Source organism: Triticum aestivum, chromosome 4D (genome assembly GCF_018294505.1).
Source record: "Triticum aestivum cultivar Chinese Spring chromosome 4D, IWGSC CS RefSeq v2.1, whole genome shotgun sequence".
Taxonomy (NCBI): Eukaryota; Viridiplantae; Streptophyta; class Magnoliopsida; order Poales; family Poaceae; genus Triticum; species Triticum aestivum.
In genome coordinates, this window is record NC_057805.1 from 226,075,641 (window position 1) to 226,094,357 (window position 18,717).

General features: G+C 42.9%; 1 protein-coding gene across 5 annotated transcripts; it reads right to left on the reverse strand.

Annotated features, from left to right (window-relative positions):
• Positions 1 to 2,013: 2,013 nt before the first annotated feature.
• LOC123097350 (uncharacterized) lies at positions 2,014 to 5,673 on the reverse strand. Of its 5 annotated transcripts, XR_006447097.1 has the most exons (6): positions 5,416 to 5,639; positions 5,272 to 5,334; positions 5,128 to 5,191; positions 4,231 to 4,420; positions 3,849 to 4,112; positions 2,014 to 2,838 (listed from the first exon to the last, which is right to left on the reverse strand). XR_006447097.1 is itself a non-coding variant. In XM_044519071.1 (5 exons), exons 1-4 carry the CDS (start codon positions 5,656 to 5,658, stop codon positions 4,263 to 4,265), a joined length of 489 nt encoding a protein of 162 aa, XP_044375006.1. In that variant the 5' UTR covers positions 5,659 to 5,673; the 3' UTR covers positions 2,014 to 4,112; positions 4,231 to 4,262. The 5 variants fall into 5 exon arrangements, 1 of the variants encoding a protein (XP_044375006.1); XR_006447098.1 differs by having other exon boundaries at positions 3,849 to 4,034; positions 5,272 to 5,647; XR_006447096.1 differs by having other exon boundaries at positions 2,014 to 2,806; positions 5,272 to 5,605.
• Positions 5,674 to 18,717: the final 13,044 nt, after the last annotated feature.

The window sequence follows — 18,717 nt, forward strand, 5'->3', positions numbered from 1 at the left end:
TGTTATATAATGCCTCCCATATTGACATGTCAAGCCTCTAACCCACCTTCCTAGCAAACCATTGTTTGGCTAAGTTACCGCTTTTGCTCAACCCTTCTTATAGCGTTGCTAGTTGCAGGTGAAGTTGAAGCTGGTTCCATGTTGGAACATGGATATGTTCGGATATCACAATATCTCTTATTTAATTAATGCATCTATATACTTGGTAAAGGGTGGAAGGCTCGGCCTTTTGCCTGGTGTTTTGTTCCACTCTTGCCGCCCTAGTTTCCGTCATACCGGTGATATGTTCCTTGATTTTGTGTTCCTTACGCAGTTGGGGTTATGGGACCCCCTTGACAGTTCGCTTTGAGTAAAACTCCTCCAGCAAGGCCCACCTTGGTTTTACATTTGCCTCACCTAAGCCTTTCCCTTGGGTTTTCGCGAGCCCGAGGGTCATCTTTATTTACCCCCCCCCCCCCGGGCCAGTGCTCCTCTGAGTGTTGGTCCGAACTAGAGTCCTTTGCAGCGCCACCTCGGGGAAACTTGAGGGCTGGTTTTAGTTGTACGGAGTGCCCATCCGGCGTGCCCTGAGAACAAGATATGTGCAGCTCCTATCGGGATTTGTCGGCACAGTCGGGTGGTCTTGCTGGTCTTGTTTTACCATTGTCGAAATGTCTTGTAACTGGGATTCCGAGACTCACCGGGTCTTTCCGGGAGAAGGAATATCCTTCGTTGATCGTGAGAGCTTGTGATGGGCTAAGTTGGGACACCCCTGCAGGGTACAAACTTTCGAAAGATGTGCCCGCGGTTATGTGGCAGATGGGAATTTGTTAATGTCCGGTTGTAGGGAACTTGACACTTGACTTAATTAAAATGCATCAACCGCGTGTGTAGCCGTGATGGTCTTTTTTCGGCGGAGTCCGGGAAATGAACACGGTATGGGTTATGTATGAATGTAAATAGTTTCAGGATCACTTCCTAATCATTGCTAGCTTCACGACCGTTGCATAGCTTCTCTTCTCGCTCTTACTTGCGTATGTTAGCCACCGTACTTGCTTAGTGCTTGCTGCAGCTCCACCTCATTACCCCATCCTTCCGATAAGCTTAAATAGTCTTGATCTCGCGGGTTTTGAGATTGCTGAGTCCTCGTGACTCACAAATACTACCAAAACAGTTGCAGGTGCCGATGATACCAGTGCAGGTGACGCAACCGAGCTCAAGTGGGAGTTCGACGAGGACCTTGGTCGTTACTACATTTCTTTTCCAGATGATCAGTAGTGGTGCGCAGTTGGGACGATCGGGGATCTAGCATTTGGGGTTGTCTTCCTTTTATTTGGATTTGTCCGTAGTCGGACCATATGTGTGTACTCTGATTGATGTATGACTTATTTATGTATTGTGTGAAGTGGCGATTGTAAGCCAACTCTTTATCCCATTCTTGTTCATTACATGGGATTGTGTGAAGATGACCCTTCTTGCGACAAAACTACAATGCGGTTATGCCTCTAAGTCGTGCCTCGACACGTGAGAGATATAGCCGCATCGTGGGCGTTACAAGTACAATATTCTCAAGATCCTGAATTTGTGTAGTATTTAATAAAACTAGTGGACCCGTTGCGCCAAATGGCGCAGAGGCACGCTAAAGCCATGTTTGCGATGAATTTGTTTGATATGAAACACAGTGGAATCTTATGTATAATGATACGAATATACTCGGTTTATCTTAATATACTCAGTTTATCTTAAGAGCATAGAGTCGAATTTGAAACAAAAAAACATGCGTTGGTATGAAAAATTAAGATAGAAGTGTTTTGAAAAGGTTATCTCTCTCAATAAAAAACGGTTGTAGCAATCACTTAGGCATACGCATGTATTATCAGCAAATTTAGCCTTATTGTCTACGGAAACAAGAATGTATACGCAATAGGAATTTTGAAGTCTATTGATGGCCTTGGCTATGCCAGCTGTAGAGACATAAATGCCGCTCAAAATAAAATAAAAAGCTATAGAGACATAAATGGTGCAAGGAACAGAGAGTCTTGACAGGATTATCATTAGCTCTTACACACACAATCTTGGCAAGTCTTACTCTGCGCTTGGTCTAAAGAGAAATATAATTATACATTACGGTTAACCTATGCGGTTAAACAAAAGGAGCGAAATAGACTATAATTCTAAAAGGTCTGGTTTAGGATGCATTCTTGTAGAATACAACTCTAAAATCCTCTCTTGATGCTTTTTAGTTGCTTCTCTGATTTGAGCACCCCGCGTTTGAGCCTTTCTGCTAGCTTCTCAATGTTGTTAAGAGGTTCGTTCATAAGAGGATCCATGGGTTCTTTCCCAGACGATCTGTTGAGCGCTATTACATTGCATATATGATCAGATAATCCATGCATGTATCTTGTAAGAACGAACCAGCCCATAGCATTTTTCTTGTTCTTATACCTAGCCATCATTAGTTTGTTCTTGATGGACCTGGTCTTTGGCTTTGTTTTCTGCTTGTTATACTTAGCTACACCCAGCTCATGTTTTAGAGACTGATTTTCCTCATCCAGTCTCTTCATGTTGCTGTAATTGTAGTCTCTTACTTTGAGTCTTAACCATGCATTTGATGTATCCAGTCTCTTCCATGGCAGCCGTGTCCTCTGACATAGCATGATTGATACACTGCACCCCAGAAATAGCCATACGACTGCCATGATCTTCAACATATGATGTGGGCGTATGGAAAAAAACAGTGACGCATACTCTACCGCCATCACATACTTTGCTTCGATACTTAGCCGCTGGAAGCTCTAAAGTCTCTAAAAGAACATCCAGCATCATCCTGTAAGGGATTTTGATCATTGGTGGTGTGGCCTGTGATTTTAAACGGATGTCATTTGATGCAAGGGCATGAATTAAATGGAATCATTTGTTTGACGGATGTTGCTATGTTAATAAGCAAACTATAATAAAAAGGTGTGACATATCCAAGGATTAGAGAACATAACACGACTGGCTGATAAGCATAAGGCACTAAATCATATTTCGGCAGGTAAAAGCTTTTAGAGGGGAAAATGTACTTTGAGTAATGTAAGTAAAACTAATACCATATTATTTTTTGTTATGGCAACAGCTGGATGATCAAATTCAAGGATGAGAGAACAAGAAACCAAAATAACTAATTTATCCTAGAAACTTTATGCGCAGGATGCTGATGAAGGTGAGTTTGTATATGATCACTTGTATAACCATAAGCTATGCATCGATGGTGTGGACCACAACATTTACTACCTGGTAGCTTCTAATTATCACAAGTATGAATTGAACCTGAATGCAATGTATAAACAGAAGTACTGTGCCTGTATCAAATAAAAAGACTTTGGTGTGCAAGACTTGCATATGAACATACATCTAACACTGAAACAATGCAAGAAGCGATTTTCCTGAAAGTAAAGAGGACAGTGTTTTACAAAGCTTAAGTACAGAAATCACTAAAGAAATATATTACTGCCCTTCCCTCAAATTTGGATTTATTGATCTATGCTTATATTGAAACATAATTTATGCACTATTTCATGACATGAGAGAATATCGGATAGCAAGGCTTCTTTATGACGTGCTCAAATTATGCAAGCACTGGGTATATTCTTTTTAGATGACGACGCTAGCATTGGTTTGCATGGTTCAAATTTTGTCTTGTTGAGTGCTGTCACTACATGCATTTCTTTTTTTCTGTTCAAAGACTTCATGACATTAACAAATACTTTTCATAATAAGCTTGCGAAGCTTAAATTGCATATCTTACTGAGAGGAAATAGGCATACAAAAACTGTCTACAACAGATAACTAAAACATCGGTTGTTTTCTACTATATAATTACCAACCTCACAACGGTGCTGTGAATTCTCATACTCAGTGTAATATACCACATTCCTGGTCAGGAGCATCAAAAGTAACAATTTCGTCGCATTCTAGCTGAAAAGCTTTAGCCAATGCATCATCAAAGTGCCTTCGTGCAGTTCTACTATCAGTAGAGAAGATGATCTGGAAATGGTAGTGTGTCCGGATCTCTAGGCATTTTGTTTCACCATAAGAAATAGAAGCTCTTGTAATATTTCTTCTCGAAGAGACGGATGAGGACGAAATACCTAGCAGATTATAAAACAGTTTAGGCTAAACCAATTCGCTAGCTTAGGCGCTGAGAAAAGACGATTGGATTTAAGAATACAAGTGCAACGACTCAGCTTAGAGGAATAGGGATGGAACCTTGAACTGAAACGGCAGCACAGGATGCAGCCTCATCGGTTGAAGAAGACGACGCCATAAGCCCAGGGCACCAAGAGATAAATACATGTTGAGCCATAAACAAGGCACATGTAGTGGAAAAGGAGAGCAAACCTTGAGTAGCAGCAGCAGGCTACAGGTGCAGATGCAGAAGCAGAGCAGCTCTTCCAACCTGCAAAATAAATGCAGATAGAACCATAAGAACACGAGCATAACAATGTAGGCACAGAACACATCTATTCTATCAACCCAGCAGAACACATATGAAAGCCCATTCAATAGACGCAGAGCAACAGAAGGGCACCAGAACCCATTCACCAAACAAAGCAGTTAATATTGATTACTGTACTAAGCCAATTCTTTCAACCAAAGGAATTAATATTGTTCATTATATTAAACCACTATACATTATATTCAGAGCATCTTTTTCTTGAAAATCACAGAAGCTTTTAACTTGTGAGTGCTATGATCCTCTTCTCGACATGCAGAAACCCAAGAAGATGCTCATCAACTAACTTCATACGGTTTGCTTTCAGGCAAATTAATAGACATAAGCAGCATGAAGTATCTAGCCACCTCAACAGCAACAATATGATTCTAAGGCATTCTAGAAGAGAGAATAGAACACACCATACTAACATCATCATCAACACACAAACGAACAGTACATGGCACATGCACACAGCCAAACCTTAGAGAAAAGCAAGCACACCATTCTATCGCCAAGAAAAGAAAGCCTAGACATCAATTGCAGAGGCAGCAAGCAACTAAAACACACAGAACACTTATCTTCTCAAGCGTAATCTTTCACTCTGTTACCAACTACATAGCTCTCCATTAATAAAAATGCAAGAAATAAGGTAAGGAATAGCACATCACCAGAACCAAGTAGCACAACCAGGACAGCGGCGAGCCAACGAAGGTGGAGCAGCAGACGAACAGCCTGACAAGAAACATGGCCGGGTTACCACAGAGGCATTCTGCCGAACACGTTGCATGCAGGCAAACGGGAGGAAGACGAACCTCAATGCAATCGGCAGAACGGCGCGACGGCGGGCGCAGGAGACAGTAGGAGAAGAAACTGGGCTGCACATGCAGCACGCAAGAGGAAGAACACGGAGGTAAGCAGGGCGCATTGCGCATTCAGTAAAGGCGAAGAGGACAAACCAAGGCAGGCAAGCACTGATCTTAACCAGCAGCACCGACCGAACGCACAAACGCCATCACAACGGCCACGCACACCGACGGCGAAGAAGTTAGCCGCAACGGGTCCGAGAAAGCGAAGCGCGGTGGGGCGAAGCAGGCGAACGACGGATAGCGAAAATGGAGAACGGGGGAGAGAAAAGGAGCGACGAAGGAAAGATGAATAAGAAAGGGACGGACGCGGCCTCTCCCCACAGCTGGCAGCATCGCACACGGGAACAGACCCACCACCGCGGCGAAGGCACGCGTCCTAAGCGGGCCACCCTGGGCCACTGTCATACAGAAACCAGGCCAGCAGGTGAAATCCACCAGCGCAAGAGGGAGACGCGCAGGACCAGCGCACGCGACGCAGAGGCGCGGTCCACGGCGCGGCGACCGCACGTCCGGCTGGTCGAGCCGTGCATCAGCCACACCGCACGCGACGTAGAGGCGGGGCGGGGTCCACGGCGCGGCGCGCGCACGTCCGGCTGGTCGAGGCGTGTATCAGCCACACCCAGCAGCCAGCGAGGGCAAATTTGACAAATCTAACATGTGAACGAAATCAAATCATAGAATGAACTGTTCGTGAAACTATTTTACGCGGCTGACCTTTTTATGTGACGCCCGACACGAAGGCGTCACACTACACTATGCAACGCCTCACAGATACGCGCTACACGCCTGGCCAGCGTTGCACCCCAGACTGCCTAACAATTGCTAAGTCATTGTGCAGAGCCTAAGAGGTAGGCGCTGCACTGTATAGTGTGGCGCCTAGTTCTCAGGCGCTGCACTAGTGGTTGCACTACAAAATGAAGCAGCTACTAATGCAACGCCTAGAAGCTAGGCGCGACACTATATAGTGTGGCGCCTAGCTCTCAGGCGCTGCACACTGACTTAGTAATTTTCGGATCACACGGTGCGACGCTGGCCAGGCGTGTAGCGCCTATCTGTGAGACGTTGCACAGTGTAGTGTGGCGCCTTCGTGTCGGGCGTCACACAAAAAGGTCAGCCGCATGAAATAGTTTCGGGCAATTCATTCTGTAATTTGATTTCGTCCATAGATCAAATTTGTCAATTTTGCCGCCAGCGAGGGGGCGAACGCCCGTAGCACGAAAACTTCCATGGACCACTGGGGCCGTCTAACCACATGGGCCCATGAACAGCGGCAAGCAGCAAGCAAATAAGGGTCACGAAAGGCCGGAAAGAAACAGGGGCAGTACACCATATAAAGAGACAGGACCAAACACGCAGGAGTCAGCCTCGCATGACGGAATCTACAGGGCAAGCCAACAACTCCGTCTAACCCCGAATAGAACAGCTGGACACAGGACCAACAAACACCACCCGCCGACGCGTAGGACCAGAGAGCATGGTGCCCCACACGTCATCCCGTGCAAAGAATCAGCGGGTATATCCTCAGCAGCAAACCGCTGCCTCCACGCCCCAGCCCATCCACTCCGCGACGCGCGATGAGGCACGACCGCCCGCGTATAGCCCATCCCGTGTGGGTCCTTGTGCAAGGACACACGATCTCCCGCGCGAACCCATCCCGCGAGGAGCCGAACCGAGCCAGCGCAGCCGATGAGCGGGGCCAGCAAAAGCACCGGCCCACATGCCAGCATGAGGAGGGCGCACCAAGTGAGTGCGCATGCGTCGGCCAACCCCATCGTCCGCACTGGGCGCGGTCAGCGCTGAAACAGCCACGCGACGCGGCAGGAGTGGCCACTCAAGGAATTCAAACCCAGCCAACCAGAGAACTCACTAAGCCCACCAGTCATCTGCGTCCATGCAGGACTGCCGAGTCAAAACAGCCTGTGAAAATCGAACGGCCCGCACACGCACGTTGACCTGACCAGAGTCAATCGAGGAAGCCTCGGGTGAGCGGGTCGGCTAGCCTTCTTATATGTTAGAATTGATTTGGGAATTTTTAAAGGTAGAAAAATATTCCAAGTTTGAATTAGGTTCAAACTTGAAGCATTTTTTATCCCAACCAAACCAACTCCAAATTAGGTGAAACTTGGCAGAGAGGTGAGTGGCATGATGCTTGAATTGTGAGGAAGAGATGAACATTAAAGGAGGAGTGAAAAATGGCACTTGCCAAATAGAAGCAAGAGAAGGAGGGGAGGGGTGATGCAAGGGGTGATCATGCATGAAACACACAATGCACATGATGAGCATGATGAAATGCAACATTACAAGAAGCACAAATGCAGCACTTGAAATGATCACAATGCAAACATGGACGACAAAAGCAATACATAAAAGGAAATGGCATAGCAATGCAACAAATAACAACACAAAGGCAACCAAAAGAAGCCAACCATGATAGACCCAGGGAATTGGATGAAGACCAAAATTGATTGCCAAAATAAGGAAGGTTTTATGATAGAGGCGAGGGTGTCCAGATCTTTCGATGAGATGATAACTATCGATTTGGTGGAGCCGACTTTGACGATCCGACTACAAACGTGCACGACGTTGCGCCTTAGCAATCGCTAAACCAATCTCCCGAGGTTACTGACGATGCTGGAAGCACAATCAACCTGACCACGAAGGTCTATTCCTGCACGCAATCGAAGAACAAGTAAGAATATGATAATGCAATCTGAATATTGCGAATATAGATGAAGTATTGATAAAGGTGGGGATCCGAAAGCGGTCTTGGTCTGGTCGTTGGACACAAACGAAGTACACGAAGTTGCAATGGCTAACTTTTAACTAAACAAATCCCCAACCAAAAGCTACTAGATGGATCTACTTATATAGGAGCAAGGGGTGGCGACCAAGGAGATGGGAGGACGTCCCAAGGCAGCCTAAAACCAACCCTAGGTCGTACAAGGCTCATGGGCCCAAGTGGAGGTGATGCAACACCTTTGGACTTGTTGTTTGACTCGGATTCTGCTGCAGCGTCAGATTGTTTCATCCATATCTCAACGCTCCGGACGAATTTAAAGGTGAATCCAATTGGGTTGGAAAGAGGACGAAATCTACTTTCCAACAAAAAAAGAATCACCCAATTCGGAGTCCGTATGAAAAAGTTGTTAGCGTTTTGAGTCAGGTATGTCTGTGCAGTCCGAATCTGAATTCAGAACGTGAGAGATTTGGACTCTATCTTCTCTTGGCCCAAAAGTGACGTGAGAGGACTTTTTTAACAGAGCCTAAACTTCTCCTTTTCGCCTATCTTCATATGTGGATTGTTCAAATGTCCCATACACCTGCAATTAGACAAAATACAAAAGTGTGTGAAGTATTTTTTGTTCTGGATAACATACATAGATTATTGAATAGTTTGCACTAGAAATCACCTGACAAATATGCATGTATGCAATATTTTTGGTCGTATCCAAGGTAGTCATGTCCTCATCATCCTCCCCTTCTTGAAAATAAAGCCGTCCTCGGCGTTGCTTAATCTGAAATGTGGCTAACAAAAGAGACAAGGTGTACATGTTGTATATGTATATGTCATCCATTTTTACTTCCCGTGGATTTTGCACATATGACACATATATACATGAGTAACTTTCATAGTTAATAAAATATAAAGCCAAAGTATTATCACAAGAAGTAGAAGGCATGAAAGTATTGCAACTCAGTTTGCACATATAAGTGAAGCTCTTATTCATATGAAAAGATTGACAATATTCATCATTAAACCATCCCAACATTGATGAACCATCACCAAGATTAGAGGTCATATCAAAATGATTAAACATTGGCACAATTATTTAAAAATGTATTTGATCCAAATCTGATTTATTTCCTGATTCGCATGGTTCTTTGACATCAACAGATTCAATGGGCGCACTCAAAATTGTTGGTGTTTCAGTTGTTTGATCACATGATGCATTCATGACAGTAACATGATTCTCTAAAATAGGTGGCGTGCTCAAATCAACAGGTAACTCAACACATGATGTATTTAAGTTAATTAGGCATGCATTATTCTCATGTGAAGTTATATTATCAATACCTTTACTATTACCTTATCGCAAAGACGTAGCTGATGTAGGTACGAACGATGACAATGTACCATACTCTTGAGATGATGTCGCCGCGCTCATAATCTGAGGTGGGGCTGCTCTAGTAGGTGCAACGGTGGAGGAACCAATCGGTGGTGGTGAGCATGAACTGGAATAGTTGTTGTTGTAGTCACCCAATGCATCCTCCTGTATCTGTCTCTCAAAGGTACAAGCGCGAACATCCATACCAGTAATGCAATGAGGAATATACTGAAATCTTGCACGAATATCATGGTTTAAACCACCAAAAAATCTATTCATTGTATCATCCTCGGATTCTTCTATGTCACACTGATGCAAATAAAATTTGAACTCTTGGTAGTAATCATGAACAGTGTTACCGCCTTGTTTTAATTGTTCCAATTTGCGAAGCAATTCACGACGATAGTAACGAGGAAAAAATTGTTGTTTCATTACAGCTTTCAAATCTTTCCAAGTTGTGGGTTGGTTATCAATGTTTTTCTTACAATGTACACTCCACCAAACAGAAGCAAAACCAGTAAATGTTCTAGTGGTAGCTTGTACTCTCTCAAGTTCAGAAAAATCACGGTGACTAAAAACTTGTTCTACTTCGAGCTCCCAAGCTAGATAAATAGCAGGATTAAATCTACCCTCAAATGACGGTAAAGAGATAACCTGACCATGTGCTTGTGTGTGTTGTCCCAACTCTCGTGATGGTGAAGATGTGTCCGTCGTCCAAGAACTTCTATCTCCGGAACCTGTCATGATTAGTAGAAACAAGAAAAAATTTCGAGAATAATGTTCCTATGAACTACTAGGATGTGGTTTTAAAGTGCTCACAGTAAAGCAAATATCAATATCTTACAAGTTCTTACCATGCGGCAGGTGGTGACAGGCAACCAGCAGTGTCAAATAACTCCGAAGATTGTGTAAAGCGATTGCCGGGGGAACGTACGTATACACGGTGTAGAAATATGTGGAGCTGGGTTGGCTATATATGGTAGCAAAATATTAGCAATAATCAATTCAGAGATGCAATGTTGAATAAACGCTCAACGACGGTACTTTGCTGGTCCTAGGCTAGACCGGATTAGAGACGCGAGCCTAGAACACTAATGAGGTCACGGCGTAGCACAACTAGCATCAATGAAGGATACTAAGTAGCTCTGGACAACAAGATATAAGTGAAGATCACAACGGCAGTAAAGATAATGATGAAAAACAACTGCCAAGCAGGATATACAACAACTCTCTCTCCAACTTTCCTCTTGAAAACGTTTGAGCCAATTGTCTGATAACTTTTTTCAAAGAATGCTACTAACTCAAGCTTTCCAATGCAAAAAGAATCACTCAATTTCGAATTGATATGAGGAGTCAAAGAATTCTAAAACTGGCCTGAAAAACTGGAATAAGATGTGTCCGCGAACTTCAGAGGGCAAAAATACCTATTTAGAAGACGATTTTGAGGTGTCAAATATTGAACTAGCCTTTGCAACTATTTAGATGCGGCTCGTCGCTAGCTTTCATTTGAGTACTCGCGGAGCCAAAACGGACTTCGTATGAGGAAGTTATGCCTGTTTTTACTGAACAGTGCACAAAACAGATTCCAATCCGAATTCAACTACGAGATTGAGTCTAGATAGATCCGAATTTTCTTTTTTTTTCTTCTCTCTTTTTTTTCCTCACACTTTTTTCTTTTTCTTTCTCTCTTTTTTTCTCTAACTTTTCTTTTTCTTTTTTTCTCTCTTTTTTTTCTCTGTCTTTTTTTCTCTCTCTTTCCAAGACAAACTAGATAAGATGCAGATTGGATCAAGCGAAGATGTGAACGACCTCAACTATGGTTGTGACAATGAACTATGGGTAGCACGTGGTGGAAATTGATGAATGGGATGGTGGACAGCGGAAGGAATAATGATGCAGCGGCGGTGTGACTAATGTGAACAGAACTCGAAACTCTAAACGAACTAGACACCAAGACCAGCAACTTGACACGGCGATGCAACCGATAATTCAATAATGAAAACAATGAAAAGAAAATTGCAAAGGCTCAGACTGGCTAGGATAAAGGATGAATAGATCTAACTTTTTGTGTGGCTTTCTTGGACAATAGGTAATAAAATAAACCTAATCTAGGGATAACTAGAAATTCTCACCGAGCAACCTGAAAACTGATACCACTTGATAGAGGCGAGGGTGTCCAGATCTTTCGATGAGATGATAACTATCGATTTGGTGGAGCCGACTTTGACGATCCGACTACAAACGTGCACGACGTTGCGCCTTAGCAATCGCTAAACCAATCTTCCGAGGTTACTGACGATGCTGGAAGCACAATCAACCTGACCACGAAGGTCTATTCCTGCACGCAATCGAAGAACAAGTAAGAATATGATAATGCAATCTGAATATTGCGAATATAGATGAAGTATTGATAAAGGTGGGGATCCGAAAGCGGTCTTGGTCTGGTCGTTGGACACAAACGAAGTACACGAAGTTGCAATGGCTAACTTTTAACTAAACAAATCCCCAACCAAAAGCTACTAGATGGATCTACTTATATAGGAGCAAGGGGTGGCGGCCAAGGAGATGGGAGGACGTCCCAAGGCAGGCTAAAACCAACCCTAGGTCGTACAAGGCTCATGGGCCCAAGTGGAGGTGATGCAACACCTTTGGACTTGTTGTTTGACTCGGATTCTGCTGCAGCGTCAGATTGTTTCGTCCATATCTCAACGCTCCGGATGAATTTAAAGTTGAATCCAATTGGGTTGGAAATAGGACGAAATCTACTTTCCAACAAAAAAAGAATCACCCAATTCGGAGTCCGTATGAAAAAGTTGTTAGCGTTTTGAGTCAGGTATGTCTGTGCAGTCCGAATCTGAATTCAGAACGTGAGAGATTTGGACTCTATCTTCTCTTGGCCCAAAAGTGACGTGAGAGGACTTTTTTAACAGAGCCTAAACTTCTCCTTTTCGCCTATCTTCATATGTGGATTGTTCAAATGTCCCATACACCTGCAATTAGACAAAATACAAAAGTGTGTGAAGTATTTTTTGTTCTGGATAACATACATAGATTATTGAATAGTTTGCACTAGAAATCACCTGACAAATATGCATGTATGCAATATTTTTGGTCGTATCCAAGGTAGTCATGTCCTCATCATCCTCCCCTTCTTGAAAATAAAGCCGTCCTCGGCGTTGCTTAATCTGAAATGTGGCTAACAAAAGAGACAAGGTGTACATGTTGTATATGTATATGTCATCCATTTTTACTTCCCGTGGATTTTGCACATATGACACATATATACATGAGTAACTTTCATAGTTAATAAAATATAAAGCCAAAGTATTATCACAAGAAGTAGAAGGCATGAAAGTATTGCAACTCAGTTTGCACATATAAGTGAAGCTCTTATTCATATGAAAAGATTGACAATATTCATCATTAAACCATCCCAACATTGATGAACCATCACCAAGATTAGAGGTCATATCAAAATGATTAAACATTGGCACAATTATTTAAAAATGTATTTGATCCAAATCTGATTTATTTCCTGATTCGCATGGTTCTTTGACATCAACAGATTCAATGGGCGCACTCAAAATTGTTGGTGTTTCAGTTGTTTGATCACATGATGCATTCATGACAGTAACATGATTCTCTAAAATAGGTGGCGTGCTCAAATCAACAGGTAACTCAACACATGATGTATTTAAGTTAATTAGGCATGCATTATTCTCATGTGAAGTTATATTATCAATACCTTTACTATTACCTTATCGCAAAGACGTAGCTGATGTAGGTACGAACGATGACAATGTACCATACTCTTGAGATGATGTCGCCGCGCTCATAATCTGAGGTGGGGCTGCTCTAGTAGGTGCAACGGTGGAGGAACCAATCGGTGGTGGTGAGCATGAACTGGAATAGTTGTTGTTGTAGTCACCCAATGCATCCTCCTGTATCTGTCTCTCAAAGGTACAAGCGCGAACATCCATACCAGTAATGCAATGAGGAATATACTGAAATCTTGCACGAATATCATGGTTTAAACCACCAAAAAATCTATTCATTGTATCATCCTCGGATTCTTCTATGTCACACTGATGCAAATAAAATTTGAACTCTTGGTAGTAATCATGAACAGTGTTACCGCCTTGTTTTAATTGTTCCAATTTGCGAAGCAATTCACGACGATAGTAACGAGGAAAAAATTGTTGTTTCATTACAGCTTTCAAATCTTTCCAAGTTGTGGGTTGGTTATCAATGTTTTTCTTACAATGTACACTCCACCAAACAGAAGCAAAACCAGTAAATGTTCTAGTGGTAGCTTGTACTCTCTCAAGTTCAGAAAAATCACGGTGACTAAAAACTTGTTCTACTTCGAGCTCCCAAGCTAGATAAATAGCAGGATTAAATCTACCCTCAAATGACGGTAAAGAGATAACCTGACCATGTGCTTGTGTGTGTTGTCCCAACTCTCGTGATGGTGAAGATGTGTCCGTCGTCCAAGAACTTCTATCTCCGGAACCTGTCATGATTAGTAGAAACAAGAAAAAATTTCGAGAATAATGTTCCTATGAACTACTAGGATGTGGTTTTAAAGTGCTCACAGTAAAGCAAATATCAATATCTTACAAGTTCTTACCATGCGGCAGGTGGTGACAGGCAACCAGCAGTGTCAAATAACTCCGAAGATTGTGTAAAGCGATTGCCGGGGGAACGTACGTATACACGGTGTAGAAATATGTGGAGCTGGGTTGGCTATATATGGTAGCAAAATATTAGCAATAATCAATTCAGAGATGCAATGTTGAATAAACGCTCAACGACGGTACTTTGCTGGTCCTAGGCTAGACCGGATTAGAGACGCGAGCCTAGAACACTAATGAGGTCACGGCGTAGCACAACTAGCATCAATGAAGGATACTAAGTAGCTCTGGACAACAAGATATAAGTGAAGATCACAACGGCAGTAAAGATAATGATGAAAAACAACTGCCAAGCAGGATATACAACAACTCTCTCTCCAACTTTCCTCTTGAAAACGTTTGAGCCAATTGTCTGATAACTTTTTTCAAAGAATGCTACTAACTCAAGCTTTCCAATGCAAAAAGAATCACTCAATTTCGAATTGATATGAGGAGTCAAAGAATTCTAAAACTGGCCTGAAAAACTGGAATAAGATGTGTCCGCGAACTTCAGAGGGCAAAAATACCTATTTAGAAGACGATTTTGAGGTGTCAAATATTGAACTAGCCTTTGCAACTATTTAGATGCGGCTCGTCGCTAGCTTTCATTTGAGTACTCGCGGAGCCAAAACGGACTTCGTATGAGGAAGTTATGCCTGTTTTTACTGAACAGTGCACAAAACAGATTCCAATCCGAATTCAACTACGAGATTGAGTCTAGATAGATCCGAATTTTCTTTTTTTTTCTTCTCTCTTTTTTTTCCTCACACTTTTTTCTTTTTCTTTCTCTCTTTTTTTCTCTAACTTTTCTTTTTCTTTTTTTCTCTCTTTTTTTTCTCTGTCTTTTTTTCTCTCTCTTTCCAAGACAAACTAGATAAGATGCAGATTGGATCAAGCGAAGATGTGAACGACCTCAACTATGGTTGTGACAATGAACTATGGGTAGCACGTGGTGGAAATTGATGAATGGGATGGTGGACAGCGGAAGGAATAATGATGCAGCGGCGGTGTGACTAATGTGAACAGAACTCGAAACTCTAAACGAACTAGACACCAAGACCAGCAACTTGACACGGCGATGCAACCGATAATTCAATAATGAAAACAATGAAAAGAAAATTGCAAAGGCTCAGACTGGCTAGGATAAAGGATGAATAGATCTAACTTTTTGTGTGGCTTTCTTGGACAATAGGTAATAAAATAAACCTAATCTAGGGATAACTAGAAATTCTCACCGAGCAACCTGAAAACTGATACCACTTGATAGAGGCGAGGGTGTCCAGATCTTTCGATGAGATGATAACTATCGATTTGGTGGAGCCGACTTTGACGATCCGACTACAAACGTGCACGACGTTGCGCCTTAGCAATCGCTAAACCAATCTTCCGAGGTTACTGACGATGCTGGAAGCACAATCAACCTGACCACGAAGGTCTATTCCTGCACGCAATCGAAGAACAAGTAAGAATATGATAATGCAATCTGAATATTGCGAATATAGATGAAGTATTGATAAAGGTGGGGATCCGAAAGCGGTCTTGGTCTGGTCGTTGGACACAAACGAAGTACACGAAGTTGCAATGGCTAACTTTTAACTAAACAAATCCCCAACCAAAAGCTACTAGATGGATCTACTTATATAGGAGCAAGGGGTGGCGGCCAAGGAGATGGGAGGACGTCCCAAGGCAGGCTAAAACCAACCCTAGGTCGTACAAGGCTCATGGGCCCAAGTGGAGGTGATGCAACACCTTTGGACTTGTTGTTTGACTCGGATTCTGCTGCAGCGTCAGATTGTTTCGTCCATATCTCAACGCTCCGGATGAATTTAAAGTTGAATCCAATTGGGTTGGAAATAGGACGAAATCTACTTTCCAACAAAAAAAGAATCACCCAATTCGGAGTCCGTATGAAAAAGTTGTTAGCGTTTTGAGTCAGGTATGTCTGTACAGTCCGAATCTGAATTCAGAACGTGAGAGACTTGAACTCTATCTTCTCTTGAACTCTATCTTCTCTTGGCCCAAAAGTGACGTGAGAGGACTTTTTGAACAGAGCCTAAACTTCTCCTTTTCCCCTATCTTCATATGTGGATTGTACAAATGTCCCATACACCTGCAATTAGACAAAACACAAAAGTGTGTGAAGTATTTTTTGTTCTGGATAACATAAATAGATTATTGAATAGTTTGCACTAAAAATCACCTGACAAATATGCATGTATGCAATATTTTTGGTTGTATCCAAGGTAGTCATGTCCTCATCATTTTACATCTGGGGTGTTACAGGTCCCACCCAAAAGCCCAACATTCAAATCTTTAACACAGGTCAATCTCACCGAGTTTTTGGATTAGTGTCACATCAGTCATGCTTTCTGGAATACGACACCGCTTGGCATAGAACAAATCAGCTCTTATTACAAATACTCGAGGTACAAAGGTTCTGATATTACAAAGGATCGCATCGGCACAGCGACACTACGCCTACCAGGGTAGCTCTTTGTTGTCAGTAGATCAACTTTTAGCAGTGGAATAACAACGACGGTGATGAACTCCACTCCGCAGGGACTCTGGCTGGAACGCATATCCTAGCTCGCAAACTTGGGGTCCTCGACAAGCAAACAATCATGGCATGACCTACAATCTGGTATGACATGCCAGGTGAGTACTTTAAATGTACTCGGAAGCTCGCATCAACCAAAAGCAATCAAGACAAACAACAACATGGCATTCACAGATTAATCATACATGATGAGCATGATACTACTAGAACAACATCAGCATGGCATGCACATAATTCATGATATCAACAGGATGGTACTAGTACTAGCTTGTAGGGGAGGGTCGATGTTTAAGGTCTCATGGACCAACTTACTCTACTCGGAGCTTATCTTATAACCACGATAAGTATCAATAATACTTACCATTGTGATCATCACATGATCACCTCATCATCATCAAGAATACTATCATGATCATCACAGGATCACATTATCATTATCAAGAATACCATTGTGATCATCTCGTGACCACATAAAGATCAACCAACTTATGTCCTCATCAAACCAAGGTTGTTTCATAGGCAGGTTATTATTACTGTTGACCCATAGTGTGACCTACTATGAACTGTGCCCATATGTAACGCCCCGGACACACCCGCCGGTGGTTGTTACTCCTGGCGGGATCTAGACTGGCCCCACATATCAATACTAGTCTTTTCTGCGCACTTTGTCCTCACTCGTGCGCACCCGGGAGCAACTTCTTGGTCGGTCACCCATCCTAAAATTACTCCAAGCTGAGCACACTTAACTTTGGAGTTCTATCCGAATGGGCTTCCAGAAAAGAAGGAATTCCTTATTGATATGAGTAGTCTATCATCCCTATTAAGCCAGGCTATCACATACACCCCCACTCAGAGGAACCGACGTCCTCGTTGGGCCACATGAACGTTCCCTCTTGGCACATACGTGTCTGATCCAGTCCGGTACATGTGCCATGTTGTGTGTGAAAGCACAAGTGCTCCCTGGGTGATTTTGGTAATTAATGTCAACATATCTCTTATTGGACGCTTTCATCTAGTATGCTTCAGATAAGTTCAACAATGGAGTGGCATGGACTAGAGGATGTGGAACCCCTTCGAGATGATAAGGACAAATGATTGGCTCAAGCTCAAAGCTCAGGACTCTACATTTTTCATTTTAGTGATCCAAGATCACATTGAGTCCATAGGAAAGCCAATACTATTAAGAGGGGATGAGGTGTTGCTTAATGGCTTGCTTGCTCAAAGTGCTTAGTGATATGCTCCAAAGCCCTCAACCATTTTCTCACATCCACATATGTCCCAAACCAAAAGTCAAACTCAGCCCCACCGACACTTTCTATCCGGCGCCACCGAGTTCTCTTGACATAGCCACTGCCAGAAACCCTAATCAATTTGGTCTCACCGATAGGGATCTCGGTCTCACCGAGATGGGATTGCAACCTCTCTATTTCCCTTAGTAACGTTTCCGTCCAACCGAGATGAGCGCTCGGTCCCACCGAGTTTGCCTGACCAACTCTTTGTTTGTCTATTACCAAAATCGGTCCCACCGATTTTGTGTAATCGGTCTCACCGAGATTACGTTATGCCCTAACCCTAACGACATGTCGGTCCCACCGAAAATCCTAATGTTCACATTTTGAACTAAATCGGTCCGACCGAGTTTTATAGTTTGGTCCCACCGAGTTTGGTGATTTGTGTGTAACGGTTAGATTTTGTGTGGAGGCTATATATACCCCTCCACCCACTCTTCATTCGTGGAGAGAGCCATCAGAACATGCCTACACTTCCAACATACATTTTCTGAGAGAGAACCACCTACACTTGTGTTGAGGTCAAGATATTCCATTCCAACCACATAAATCTTGATCTCTAGCCTTCCCCAAGTTGCTTTCCACTCAAATCATCTTTCTAGCAAATCCAATCCTATGAGAGAGAGTTGAGTGTTGGGGAGACTATCATTTGAAGCACAAGAGCAATGAGTTCATCATCAACACACCATCTATTACCTTTTGGAGAGTGGTGTTCCTATTTTTTCAGGTCGAGCAAGTTTCAACTGGGCTGCAGACTGCCCAGGGTT

What these genes read in the sequence shown, in the direction of transcription:
- LOC123097350 (XM_044519071.1), bottom strand. Translation starts at nt 5,658, where the DNA reads ATGCTGCCAGCTGTGGGGAGAGGCCGCGTCCGTCCCTTTCTTATTCAT. An exon ending in TGATGGCGTTTGTGCGTTCG is followed by an intron (nt 5,335 to 5,454) that starts GTCGGTGCTGCT and finishes CTGCATGTGCAG; the next exon opens with CCCAGTTTCTTCTCCTACTG. An exon ending in GTTCTGCCGATTGCATTGAG is followed by an intron (nt 5,192 to 5,271) that starts GTTCGTCTTCCT and finishes GTTTCTTGTCAG; the next exon opens with GCTGTTCGTCTGCTGCTCCA.